General features: G+C 49.1%; 2 protein-coding genes across 2 annotated transcripts in view; both read left to right on the forward strand.

Annotated features, from left to right (window-relative positions):
* The first annotated feature begins 30 nt into the window (after positions 1 to 30).
* On the forward strand, positions 31 to 9620 carry ACAD8 (acyl-CoA dehydrogenase family member 8). Its single transcript, XM_083368424.1, has 11 exons — positions 31 to 184; positions 1264 to 1364; positions 2418 to 2587; positions 3613 to 3722; positions 4015 to 4091; positions 4667 to 4804; positions 4890 to 5025; positions 5105 to 5202; positions 5703 to 5855; positions 7038 to 7140; positions 8810 to 9620. Exons 1-11 carry the CDS (start codon positions 46 to 48, stop codon positions 8860 to 8862), a joined length of 1278 nt encoding a protein of 425 aa, XP_083224550.1. The 5' UTR covers positions 31 to 45; the 3' UTR covers positions 8863 to 9620.
* A 2145-nt stretch (positions 9621 to 11765) lies between these two features.
* The window catches only part of LOC310643919 (beta-galactosidase-1-like protein 2), a 35978-nt gene continuing 34285 nt past the window's right edge, over positions 11766 to 13458 (forward strand). The window contains exon 1 of the mRNA XM_083368617.1: positions 11766 to 11899. Coding sequence (XP_083224743.1) covers positions 11817 to 11899 — 83 coding nt within the window. The 5' untranslated portion in view covers positions 11766 to 11816. The remainder of the gene's footprint in view (positions 11900 to 13458) is intronic.

A 13458-nucleotide genomic window follows, 5' to 3' on the forward strand; every position in this document is an offset into this window, starting at 1 on the left:
GGGCGGGTCGCGGACTTCGACGCCCAGAAGGCCACGCGGCCGCCCATGCCTCAGCTGGAGGCTGGCGGAGTGGGGGAGCCGCTTGCCATGGCTTGGAGGGGCTGTTTGAGGTTGGGGCTCCGGCTGCCGGGCGCTGCGCCGAGGGCAGCCTGGGGGCGCAGGGGGGTCGCCTCCTGCATCGACCGTAAGGCTCCAGGGGGGGGGAAAGATGGGGTGAACGGGGCAGAAAGGAGCCCCTCTCGACCTTCCTTGCCTTTGAAAAAAAAAACTGTGCCAGCCTTGGCTTGCCTGGTGCTGCGGGCGGAAATCCAACAGGTCGTGCTTGCAAGTGGCTGGCAGTGCCCCGCTGCAGCCTTTTCCCGAACCCGGAGCCCCTGCCCCTTACTCCCCGGTTGAGTTGGACTACAGTTCCCATCATCCGTAGACTGCCCTGGTGGCGTTGGTAGCCCCAACGTTGGAGGGCGTCGGGCTGGGGAAGGGCGGTTGGGCTGTGGGAGGAAGGCTCCGAGGCTTGGCAGCTGTTCGCCCAGGGATGGGGGGCAACCTTGGTGGGAAAGAGCCTCTTGGCTCTTTCAGGCGCTTCTGCCTGCTTGAAACCCATGGGGAGCCGGGTGGTCAAGCCATTCTTGGGACGGATGAGGCTTCACCTGTGGAATTTCGGCTCAAAGCGGGAATGTTAACTCTCATGTCCTCCTTCTTCCAGGAGGGACCTCCAGATCTGGTCCCCATAGCAAGGTTTTATTGCATAGGATAGAGAGCTGGATTTGGAGAAAGTTGGGGTGAAACGTTAAGGGGCACAAAAGGTTACTTTTTTAAAAAAGGGAGAAGTGTGAGAAAAAAACTCAAAATAACTCCCCTTTGGGAAGGGGAAGGAAGGAGGAAAGGAAGGAAGGAAGGAAGGAAGGAAGGAAGGAAGGAAGGAAGGAAGGAAGGAAGGAAGGAAGGAAGGAAGGAAGGAAATGACAGCGAGAAGGAGGAAAGGAGGGAGGAAGGGAAAAAAGGGAGGGAGGGATGGGAGTGAAGGAACAAAAAGGAGTTTGGGGTTGTCTACGGAGATTCCCAATCATCCAAGTCATGATTGTCCCAAAACTGCTTTTTTCCCCAAAAGGCAACTGGATTTTCTTGGTGTTTTCTTTGAAAATGTTTTGCTTCTCAGCCAAGAGGGTTCCTCAATTCTCAGAGTTGGGGTTTCTCTTCTCCCCCAACCCCTATTTTCTTTCCTGCTTTCCACTTTGGTGAGCTGATTCTCTCCCCCCCCCCCAGCTGCTATGGGTCTGACGGAAGAACAGCAGGAGTTTCAGAAAGTGGCTTTCGACTTTGCTGCCAAGGAGATGGCCCCACACATGGCTGAGTGGGACGAACAGGTGAGAGGCCTGATTTCAGACTCCTTAGAAAATCAAGCTGAGGATTGCACAGTTTGAGTCCCTGGCAAGGTTGACAGTTAACCAACCAGAAATTATTTTCTTGAGCTAGTTTGTTAAAAAAAAGGAACACTTTGCCTTGGGTGAACATAGTCCTCAGCTAAATCACTGGGGTTAGCAGCAGGGAGAACTGAAAAATAGATCATGTATAAATCTTGGAGAATTACTGCTTGTCTTGAAAAAGCCCTTAGCCTACCTGGCCTCTTCTGGGTCTGCTGACACTACCGATGGCTTGCCTGGAACAAATGGGATTCATAACTCAAGGAAAAAGGTCCTACAGGTCGTAAGGACACAAACAACTGTGTTACTTTCTTGGCAAAAAGATGCATGCTGATTTTTGGTGCTTTGTGGGACGTTTTTGATAGGCTACCGTATTCTGTTGTTTTGGGATTTCTTAGTGGTCTCCTTTCCGAGCACAAAGCAAGCCTATCCATGCTAAAAAAAAAATTCAAGATCAGTCGAGGTCAACCCAATTACAATAGGTGTTGCAAATCTAGTTAAACAAGGCTGACGTAAGTACTAGTGAGCTCAGTCAATAAATTTTCTTACTCAGTGGAAGGCAACTTTCTTTAGGCTAATGCAATGTTTCTCCACCTTTGCCACTTTAAGATGGGTGGACTTCAGCTCCCAGAATTCCCCCGCTGGCTGGGGAATTCTTGCAGTTGAAGTGTATCCAGCTTAAAGTGGCCCCAAAAACTGGGCTAATGCAGCATTAAGGATCTGGAAAAAGTGGCAAGGGAGAAAATGTTTTATGCTCCAAATGTCGCCCTTATTTACATCTCTGCAACCCCAGAAATCCTTCTGTTTTTGCAGAGGCTTTCCTTCCACGGGAGGAAAGCGGCTGGGAAATTGTTCCGATTCACAATTTCAATTCAAATACTTATTCCGTGATGCTTTGGGGAAGCACACGTCAGGTTGCCAAAGCACCGGAAACGAGCTGAGAAAGTTCTTTCCGTGGACACGACCCCATTTCCCTCTGGTCTTCGGCATTGACAGGAAATATTCCCAGTGGAAACACTCCGGAAGGCGGCTCAGCTGGGGTTTGGGGGCATCTACGTGAAGCCAGACGTGGGGGGCTCCGGACTCTCCCGACTTGACACCTCCATCATCTTTGAGGCTCTGTCGACCGGCTGCGTCAGCACCACGGCTTACATCAGCATCCACAAGTGAGTTTGTGCTGTGGCTTCAGTCTTCACACTGGGGCCTTCTGGGTGGGTCCAGCAGCCTGGAGGTTTGTCCAGTTGAAGGGTGGTTGGGGTGTGTGTGTGTGTTTGTCTACATTTATAATCTGTGTTTTTTAAATGTTATTTATGTATTAGTTTTTTTTAGACTGCCTTTATGACTTTATGAATTATTCAAGGCAGTGAGTTTATCTAATACTCTTTTCTTTTCCTATTTCCCTCACTACAACTACCCTGGACTGGGAGAAAGGGACTGGCCCAAAGTCACCCAGTCTCCTTTGATGCCTAAGGCAGGACTAGAACTCTCAGGCTCCTGGTGATTGGCCCAATGTCGCCCAGTCGGCTTTCATGCCTAAGGCAGCACTAGAACTTACAGGCTCCTGGTGATTGGCCTAATGTCACCCAGTCGGCTTTCATGCCTAAGGCAGGACTAGAACTCACAGGTTGCTGGTGATTGGCCCAATGTCGCCCAGTCGGCTTTCATGCCTAAGGCAGGACTAGAACTCACAGGCTGCTGGTGATTGGCCCAATGTCGCCTAGTCGGCCTTCATGCCTAAGGCAGGACTAGAACTCTCAGGCTCCTGGTGATTGGCCCAATGTCGCCCAGTCGGCTTTCATGCCTAAGGCAGCACTAGAACTTACAGGCTCCTGGTGATTGGCCTAATGTCACCCAGTCGGCTTTCATGCCTAAGGCAGGACTAGAACTCACAGGTTGCTGGTGATTGGCCCAATGTCGCCCAGTCGGCTTTCATGCCTAAGGCAGGACTAGAACTCACAGGCTGCTGGTGATTGGCCCAGTGTCGCCTAGTCGGCCTTCATGCCTAAGGCAGGACTAGAACTCTCAGGCTCCTGGTGATTGGCCCAATGTCGCCCAGTTGGCTTTCATGCCTAAGGCAGCACTAGAACTTACAGGCTCCTGGTGATTGGCCCAATGTCACCCAGTCGGTTTTCACGCCTAAGGCAGCACTAGAACTCACAGGCACCTGGCTTGGTTTCTTTCTCTGCTGCAGCATGTGTGCTTGGATGATCGACACCTTTGGGAACGAGGAACAGCGGCTGAAATTCTGCCCTTCCCTTTGCAGCATGGAAAAATTTGCCTCCTATTGCTTGACAGAGCCAGGTGAGGTAACGGTGTCCTTTCCTGGCTCTTGGAAAATCTGTCTGGCCAGTGATGGCAGTGCTCTGGAGGTACACCAGGATTTTTAGGGCTCATTCCTAAAGAACTGGGTTCGAATCTAAGGATTATCCCTTTGCTTTTAGACGGAGGGTGAGGGTGGAGGAACTGAGCATAAGAGAGAATCTCTTTTGGGGAGTGAGAGCTTTGAATTGACGGGCGATGAGAGAGAAAAGGGGAATCAGAGCAGGAATTGCCTGATGCAATTCCATATTCTGAATTGTCACTTCCTCACTAGGAAGCGGAAGCGATGCGGCTTCTTTGCTAACTTCGGCCAAGAAACGCGGCGACGTGTACATTCTCAACGGCTCCAAGGTACCCCTTTCCCCCTCTGACATGACAGCTGCCAAAGAGCAAATCTGACGAATTCTGGAAGTCTCTTTTCCAGCTAACCCAGGGGTAGGCCACCTTGGCTCTTTGATGACTCGTGGATGGGATGGGACGGGACAGGGAATAGGGGAATGGAATGGAATGGAATGGAATGGAATGGAATGGAATAGAATAGAATAGAATAGAATAGAATAGAATAGAATAGAATAGAATAGAATAGAATAGAATAGAATAGAATAGAATAGAAAATATGGAATGGAATGGAATGGAATGGAATAGAATAGGAATAGAATAGGAATAGAGCTGGAAGGGACCTTGGAGGTCTTCTAGTCTAGCCCGTGCTCAAGCTATACCATCTCAGACAGGTGAATGTCTAGTCTCTTCTTAAAAACCTCCAGTGATGGAGCTCCCACGATTTCTGGAGGCAGGCTGTTCCACTGGTTGATTGTCTTCACTGTCATGAATGTTTGGGTTAGCTACTGGATCCTTTCTGAGGCTTCTCCACCAGAGAAACCCACACAGCAACGCACCTCTTACAACTTCTGCTTGTCTTCTCCCAGGCTTTCATCAGCGGCGGTGGCGCTGCTGACCTCTACGTGGTGATGTGCCGCACGGGAGGGGCAGGTCCCAAGGGCATCTCCTGCCTGGTGCTGGAGAAAGGAGCTCCCGGCTTGACTTTTGGCAAAAAGGAGAAGAAAGTAAGAAAGCCGGTGGGCTCTCGCATCTCCTGGCTTGGGTGGGGCCACCTGGAGCATCAGTCCAGAGGTGTCTGTTCTCCTGCAGGTGGGCTGGAATTCACAACCAACGCGGGCGGTCATCTTTGAAGACTGCGCTGTCCCGGTTGCCAACCGACTAGGAGAGGAAGGCCTGGGGTTCAAAATTGCCATGCAGGGCCTCAACGGAGGGAGAATTAATATCGGTAAGAAAGATACGATGGGGTACCAACCGGAGTCGGAGGGAATCTGTGGCTTAGAGGCTCCATTTGGTTTCTTCGCCAGCGTCCTGTTCCTTGGGGGCTGCCCACGCTTCAGTTCTCCTGGCTCGAGAGCATCTTAATGTCCGCAAGCAGTTTGGGGAGCTCTTAGCCACCAATCAGGTGCGTTGCAGTGGCATCCTAGGGCGCCTTAGACTTCTGCCTGGGGGATTCGGGGAGTTGAAGTCCAGACGTCGTCAAGTGGGACACGTCTGATTTATAGCATCCAGCATCAGCTGCCTTTTCAGCAAAGCCTCGGGAAATCCTAAGCTATCTGGAGCACTCCAGCTGGAAATGCGCCCGTCTCTCCAGCAAAGAGGATCAAAGCAATCCCCAAGTTTTACTTCTGCAAAATGGGTGCTTTTGACTGAGTTACCTCCACCATCACAGCCACGTTGTGATAGCAGACTTTAGCCGTTTCCCAACATTTCCCCCCCCCCCCGTCAAGCCTAAAAGATCAGGGAGACTGGGCCTAGGATGTGGTTTGTGCTGACCATCATCGGGAATACACCGCTCCTGGCTTAGGGGAATGGATGAGCCCAGCCAGCTCAACCAACTCTCATTTAATCATGGTTTAATGGGACGGGTGAGGATTTACCTGCTTCCTGTGTCTCCTTGTCAAGTATCTCCAGTTCCAGCTGGCCCAGATGGCAACCCGGTTAGTGGCTGCCCGTCTGATGGTGCGCAACGCCGCTCGAGCTCTGCAGGAACAGCGGCATGATGCGGTAGCTTTGTGCTCCATGGCCAAGCTCTTTGCCACCGATGAGTGCTTTGCGGTAAGTAAAGTCCCTTTGTGTGTCCTTGAAAGAAAACCTACATGTTGGGCTGCTAGGTTCTCCATCAAGGATGACTACCTGAGGTTCTTTCTGCCTGAAAGAGCCCGGGGTGTCCATTGAAAAAGAAGTGCAATATGTCCCCTAAAAGTCACTGGCATTTGTTATTAATTTTATTAATATTTAATTATGATTTGCCGTGAGCAGTTAATTAATGGAATAACTTGCCCCTTGGAATTGTGGATACTCCCATCACTAGAGGTTTTCAAAAAGAGACGGGACAACCGTTTGACCAACCGTATGATTCTGTGTCCGGTCTGCAACCTTGACCACTCTTTAAGACTTATGGACTTCAGCTCCCAGAATTCCTCAGCCAGCACAGCTGGCTGAGGAATTCTGGGAGCTGAAGTCCACAAGTCTTAAAGTGGTCAAGGTTGCAGACCCCTGTTCCATATTATCTCCAAATTCCTTCATTCAGCCACTAGAGGGCAGCCTTGCACTTTCATTGAGAAATGCACACACTCCAGGGTCTGAATGCTGCCTAGACATTGTAAACTACAACTCCCAGCGTTCCTGAAAATTGTCCATCCGGAATAGGATTCAGGAACATCTGGACAGCCATCCAATCCCCATTTCTGGAAAAAAGATTCCCTTGTTATACATATATACTACATCTAACTGTTGGGCTGTGTGCATTGCAGTTTTAGAGGTTACCGCTGGGTTTTGACTTGTGACGATTTGTTTAGCGACCATTGGAAATTGCAACAGCAATGAAAAAGGTGGTTCGTGACCGGTCTTTGCACTTATGACAATTGCAGTCTCTTCACAGTTACAGGAAACCAAATTTTGGTGCCTCGCCCCTCATGCTTGCAGCATTTGCCACCTGGATTCGCTTAAGGATTTCATGATTCCCTTAACAACCACAGTGGTTGACTTAACTGGCCAAAAAAAAGGTTGTAAAAATTGGATGCTCCACACCCCAGCCGCTTAGCAATGGGAATTCTAGTCCCGGGTGTGGTTATTAAGCTGAGGACCACCTGTAAATTCTCACAGCTTCATTTTCACTTCTGACCGTCTCCGCATGCTTTCCCCTCTTAAGTTTCTAGACCTTAGTGTGCCTCTTCTTGGGAAAGCCAGGATTTTCTGGCTCCTGAGTTTTCACTGGGTTTCTCCTCTTCCTTGTAGATCTGCAATCAAGCTCTACAGATGCACGGTGGATACGGCTACTTGAAGGATTACGCTGTGCAACAGTTTGTGCGAGACATCAGGGTCCACCAGATTTTGGAAGGTAGGTTGTGGGGCATTTCCTGGGAGTTTGGCCCCGGCTGCTGACAACATGCAGTTGCTGTGAGTTGGATTGACACAAGCACAGCCACTCTTGCGCGCTGTCTGGATCTCCCTGATGTACGCCGAGCCCATTTAAATGCAACTTGAGTTGTATATTGGACTCTGTGGGTGTTCTCTGTTTCCGATCAAGTCCTTCGCACATCAATTGTTTTGTGTGACTTGAGAAAACATGCTTTAAAACTGCTGCTGCTAGTTACACACACAGACACACACACACACACACACACACACTGAGTGTACAGCAGGGGTCTTCAAACTCGGCCCTTTTATGACTTGTGGACTGGCTGAGGAATTCTGGGAATTGAAGTCCACAAGTCATAAAAGGGCCGAGTTTGAAGACCCCTGCTGTGCAGAGTAGCAAAAGCCAGGCCGACGGACCAGTCACACAGAACAAAAGAGTAAAAATAGTAAATTCCTAAGTATAGTAAATTTTGAAATGCAGTAACATTTTTTCTCATGCTTGCCAATTCTCACTTAACTATCTCACCTTATCTGAGAGTTTGTGAGCATCAGAGAAAATGTTATTGCATTCAGGAATTTACTGTACTTTAAAAATTTGCTATTTTTGTTTTGTTCACCTGTACTTAGGAATTTCCTTGCGGTCAATCAAGCAAGGAACGGCTTAGAAGAAAAGGTGAACATTTAACGTAATTTATATACTAAATTGGATTACCGGGTAGTCCTTTTAGCAACTGGTCAAAGTTACAATGGAGCCCCCGCACCCCGGGAAAGGGATTTATGAATATATTTGGAAGTTTCAGCATTGCTCCCTCCGCCTCCGTGGACCACAATTTGGGTGCTTGGCAACTGTCACTCATTGACAGCCATTTGCAGCATCTCACAGTCCCATGCATCTGATTTATGACATTTTTTTTAAAAAAAGTTTTATTGGTTTTCTAGCTTTACATTGAAACATTTAAAAAGCAACGTGGCAGCTGAGTTGATCGATAATTCAATTACATACAAAATATCTTTAGTACAAGTCTCAAACTACTCCATTAAGTATGTCCTCTCTTTTCCCCTTAGTATTTACTGTCTCATGTTTAAACTAATACAATTCTTATTATATCAATTAAATAGAAATAACTTTCTTACATTCATCAATAATTTGATAATAATAATTTTTAGTTTATACATATCCTGGTTATTTTAACATTCAATCTTTATAGACAGTCAATGGCCTAATTAGTTTTTAGAATTTGTTTTAGAATAAGATGTGTATTCTGAGTGTTACATTTTGTGATGAATTGCGATAAAGGGAATTGTGGTCATTTAAAACTTGGAAATTATAAATTATTAAATGTTAAACTTAAATATTAACGGGAAACTAAAAATTTGTGACATTTTTGCTACAACAGTAGGTTGGTTTCACCACCACTACAAAAAGGGATTGTAAAAGCAGGTCCGGTCACATGGTGACCCGCTTTACAACCTACAACCTTATTTTTCAGTCTCAAATACGGTCGTAAGGCAAGGACTGCCTGTCAAGAGCTGGCAGTTTCACAGGATGCTAAATTTGGATTTCCTGCCTTTGGGTATCTCTTCTGCACCCACGCCATTCTGCCATTTGCTAACCAACACATCTCCGTTTTCATCTTTGTGGTCTGTAGGAACCAATGAAATCATGAAGATGATCGTAGCGAGGTCTCTGTTACAGGCGTGAGCGTCCAGAACGGGTCATCGGCCTCGGCATGATAGCAGCTGCTTTGGGGACACCCGGCTAGGAAGAGGAGAAGGCGATGCGTTTTTCTCAGCTGTCTCCCTGACCTAAACCCCCAGATTTTGTGACGGGCACAGCCTGGCAGAGCTGGAAAAGCATGAACAGGGGCGGGGTGGGTCTCAATAGAGCCTTTTGTCCACAAAGTGCCAGCGCTGACCATCTGCCTCTCAGCGCCCAGTTGAAATTTCTCCACGTGGGGAGTTCTGCATCAGCCTTCATCTCCTGGGAAGAACCGGATCCCTTCCGGATTTAGCCTAGGCTGCGGAATCTGCTTATTTTCTTCTTAAAAACATCTCTGCAGAAAAGTGAGTTGTTTCCCAAAGGAGATTTTTAAAAAAATCACTTTTTTTTCAGTCTTTAACATGGAGAGATGATCTTGCCATGCTCTTGGTGAGTCAATGGTAGGAACCTGATTTTTCTACTTTTGGCCTACTAGCTGGCCACGGAAAAGCCAACGATGACGTGCTTCCCTAAAAGCCCCCAGCCCAAACGAACTTGTTTATTCGCGTCAGAAGCATCACAGTGAAAATAAGGCGTACTACACCACCTGCAATTTAAAATGTAAAATTACAAGTTTTTTTTTTTAAAAAAAACACCGTACAGGTTAAACGAATCTTGCTCAGAATGAACTTAAAAAAAACCACCCCGCTGATTATTTCCTTCCGAATGTTGGAATCAATAAACGTCTCGTGATTTCTGTCTTTCGCATCTGCTCCGTTTTTGTCTCGTTTGGGGAGAAGATTTATCCCACCCCACCTTCTCGATGCTCCTGAAAGAGAGCTGGCTTCTGAATCCCATCACGGAATCCCTTTTGACTTTTTTGACCTCACCACCGGCGGACACTCCAAGAAGGAGGGGGAATGGTTGACAGCAAAAATAGCAATGCAGACCGGATACATTTCATTTCAGAAGAAACAGCCTACTGACACGTACATAGAATATTTAAAACAAAGTAATATTTGATAAACAAGGTCTCCATTCTATTTCTCCATTCTATTTCCAAACAGAGACACACACACACAAAATAATTCCCTGGGGGAAATAAATCAATGGAGGTAGCCCTCAACTTATGACAACAGTTGAGCCCAAAAATTCTGTTGCTGCTGAGTGAGACCTTTGTTAAGTGAGTTTTGCCCCATTTCACATCCTTTCTCACCACCGCTGTTAAACGAATCACTGCAGTTGTTAGTAACACGGTTGTGAAGTGAATCTGGCTTCTCCCCCCCTTGACTTTGCTTGTCAGAAGGTCACAAAAGGGGGAATCACATGACCTGGGGCACTGCAACCGTCATAAATATGAGTCAGTTGCCAAACCTCCGGATTTTGAACATGTGACCCTGGGGAGGCTGCAAAGGTGGCAACTGTGAGAAAGGGTCTTAAGTCACTTTTTCCAGTGGCGTCGCAACTTTGAGCATTGTAAGTTGACTGCCTGTACTGTGCAAAAATCTTTTTTTTGTGTGTATACCGTGTATGACCTAGAAAGTTAATACAACCCAGGTGGCCAGAAAGGCCCAACAGAGGCTTCACTTTCTCAGGGTCTTGCGGAAGAACAAGGTAGAACAACGGCTAATGACCCTCCAGTCTACTATAGAGAGCGTCCTCTCATATGGTATTGTGGTTTGGTATGCTGGTCTGACAGCCGTGGATAGGAAGGCATTACAGAGGGTGGTGAGCTCAGCACAAGACATTGTGGGCTGTCCTCTGACACCACTGGATGACCTCGCCAGGGCCCGCTGCTTTGGAAGAGTGAGGAAAATTCTCAGGGACGACTCACATCCTGGTCAGTATCTCTTTACTCTCCTACCATCGGGTAGGAGATACAGGAGTATAGCCAGCTGCACCAACAGGCTGAAGAAAAGCTTTTATCCATGGGCTGTTAGGCTTTTGAACGGGAAATAATTTTATAAACTTTATGCATGATTGACTTGTGAGGCAGGTGCATTGTGCAATAAGCTCACAAGGTGTAATAAGATGGAGGGTTTGTGTTACTGTGAGTTGGGGGGGTGGAAGCACGAAGGGAGGCTCAGCCAATCTCAGTGTATACATGGTTGTACTTTGACAATAAAGGTTCATTCAATTCAATGACGGTTGTTGTTTTTTTTGGTATGAATTGCTTTTTTAAGGAATATAAACACCGTCACAACTTAAAATCAATACAAAGTAAAAAAAGAGGAGGGAACGAAACCAAAGAAAAGGGCAAGAAGGAAGTGAACGACAAGGGGAAAAAATGATTTATGCGCCTGATGATTGGATCGGAAGGATTATTTTATTTTTTATTTTTTTATTTTAATTCCATTTATATCCCGCCCTTCTCCGAAGACTCAGGGCGGCTTACAAGCTTAGCAGTAGATTAGAGCAGCGTTTCCCAACCTTAGGAACTTGAAGATGCGTGGACTTCAACTCCCAGAATTCCCCAGCCAGCATAGCTGGCTGGGGAATTCTGGGAGTTGAAGTCCACGCATCTTCAAGTTCCTAAGGTTGGGAAACGCTGGATTAGAGATTGGATGATACGATTAGGGAGAGGCGATGCAGTCGGCGTTATGCTTATAACCGCCATCCTGAAAACGGGGAGCCAATTCTTGGTTACTTCCCTTCGGGGACTTTCAGCGCCGCGCGAGACGGCTCCTGAGCATGCGAGGAGCGCTGCGCCGGGCCACAGGTGAGCCGTCGGGGCGGGGCGGCGGAGCGGCGGCGGCGGCGGCCAATGAGCGCGAAGGGCCGGGTGCCGCCCCGCGCGGCGGAGCGCCCGCCTCCCCCGCCCTGGGCCAATGGCGGCGCCGCGCCGCGCCGGCCCTCCTCCAATGGGAGGCGCCTCCGCCCGTAACGGGGCGCCCGTGCGTGGGAGCCGGAGCGGCGGCCGGGCTGGACGGGCCAGAGCTGTCCGGGCGCCCTCGGCCATGTGGAGCTGCGCGGGCCGCCGCCGTCGCCGGCTGCTGGCGGGCCTCCTGGTGCTGCTGCTGGCCGCCGTCGCCGTCCGCAGGTGAGGCAAGGGGGCGTGACCGGATCGCCCCGCCCCCCCAGGCCGCGTTCTGGCCCCGCCCCCTCGGGGGACCCCCCCCTCCCCTCCGCTCCCCCGGCCGCTGCCAAGCCCATCTTCCCGAGGACTCCCCTACCCATCATCCGCGCCCCGAAGCTCCTTCCCCGCGGCTCCTCCCTCTTCTCCTAGGCCCCCCTCCCCCGCCACGGAGGCAGCCCCCATCATCCCCCGCCGCTCCTCGGCCGACCTGCCAACCACAAGGCCCATCATCCACAGCCGGCGGGGCAGAGCAAGAAGATAGGCGGCGGGGGGGGGGGGAAAGGACGAACTATCCCCTTCCCTCCCCATTCCACCCCCACCTCGGATCTCCGCTCCTTCCGGCGCGGGTTAAAGACCCATTTATTCGAACAAGCTGGCCTGGCCTGATGGGGAGTCAATTTAGGGTTTTAATTATTTGTATATTCTTATTGTTTTATTTTGGGCAATAATTTAATTCTTTTTTAACTTTTGTACTTTTGTATTTTTATTATATGCCCTGTTCACCGCCCTGAGTCCTTCGGGAGAAGGGCGGTATAAAAATTTAATAAAACTTAAACTTAAACTTAAACCTCGTTCCCTTAGGAGAGGCACCCCCCCAGCCCCCCCCCCCAGTTGCAAAGGGGACCCTCCATCCCCAACAGCATCTGCCCTGCTCGGACTTTGCAGGAACATACACTTTCACCCACAAACAGACACCCACCGAGACACACAGACAGGCGCACAGCTACGCTTTTGTTAAGGCGGCAGACTTCGCCCCCCCCTCAAAAAAAAAAGTTTTATTTTTTTTCTTCTTCTCCTTAAGCAGCTTTCCAGCTTCCCTTTGGAACCCCTCATCCCACCCACAGCCAGGTGGGCACGTCTGAAGGTGCCCGTCGCAAATTTGGCATGGACTTTGGGACGATGCCAGCCGGGTCCACGCTTGAGATATTTATTTTTTTATTTATTTTAATTCCATTTATATCCCGCCCTTCTCCGAAGACTCAGGGCGGCTTACAAGCTTAGCAGTAGCCTTCATTCTATGGATATGCCTGCTTATTAGGGCTTTCGCACACAGCCCCAAGCGGCATTATTACAAAGTCAGCTTATTGCCCCCAACAATCTGGGTCCTCATTTTACCTACCTGGGAAGGATGGAAGGCTGAGTCAACCTTGAGCCTGGTGGGATGCGAACCTGCAATAATTGCAGGCAGCTGGTGTTACTTAAGGAGGCATTAGTCCACTGCTCCACCAAAGAGCATTAGTCCACACCAAGATACCAGGAGAGGATGTCAGAAAGAGAGGGCACGCTCCGATCCATCCTGGGTCATATGGCGATTTGGGGTAGACACCCCCACCCCTCTTTCCTCCCACCTGCCATTTTACCAGAAAGAGCCACAAATCTGCTGGGTAAGCCTTGCAGGCTGCCTTGGCCGGATGACGGCTTAGTAGTGCCTTAACTGCAGGCCACGAGCTGTTTGTTTTCTGTTGACCTTCGGTTGCAAAGGAGATGCGTTCACTAGCACAAATAAGGGATGGTTGCATCAC

This window comes from Vipera ursinii (assembly GCF_947247035.1).
Source record: "Vipera ursinii genome assembly, chromosome: 8".
Taxonomy (NCBI): Eukaryota; Metazoa; Chordata; class Lepidosauria; order Squamata; family Viperidae; genus Vipera; species Vipera ursinii.

Bases quoted from the DNA above. Each gene is read 5' to 3' on its own strand.
- ACAD8 (XM_083368424.1), top strand. From the start codon at position 46: ATGCCTCAGCTGGAGGCTGGCGGAGTGGGGGAGCCGCTTGCCATGGCT. The intron at 5,856-7,037 runs GTAAGTAAAGTC...TCTTCCTTGTAG, and splicing joins CCACCGATGAGTGCTTTGCG to ATCTGCAATCAAGCTCTACA. The intron at 7,141-8,809 runs GTAGGTTGTGGG...TGTGGTCTGTAG, and splicing joins GGTCCACCAGATTTTGGAAG to GAACCAATGAAATCATGAAG.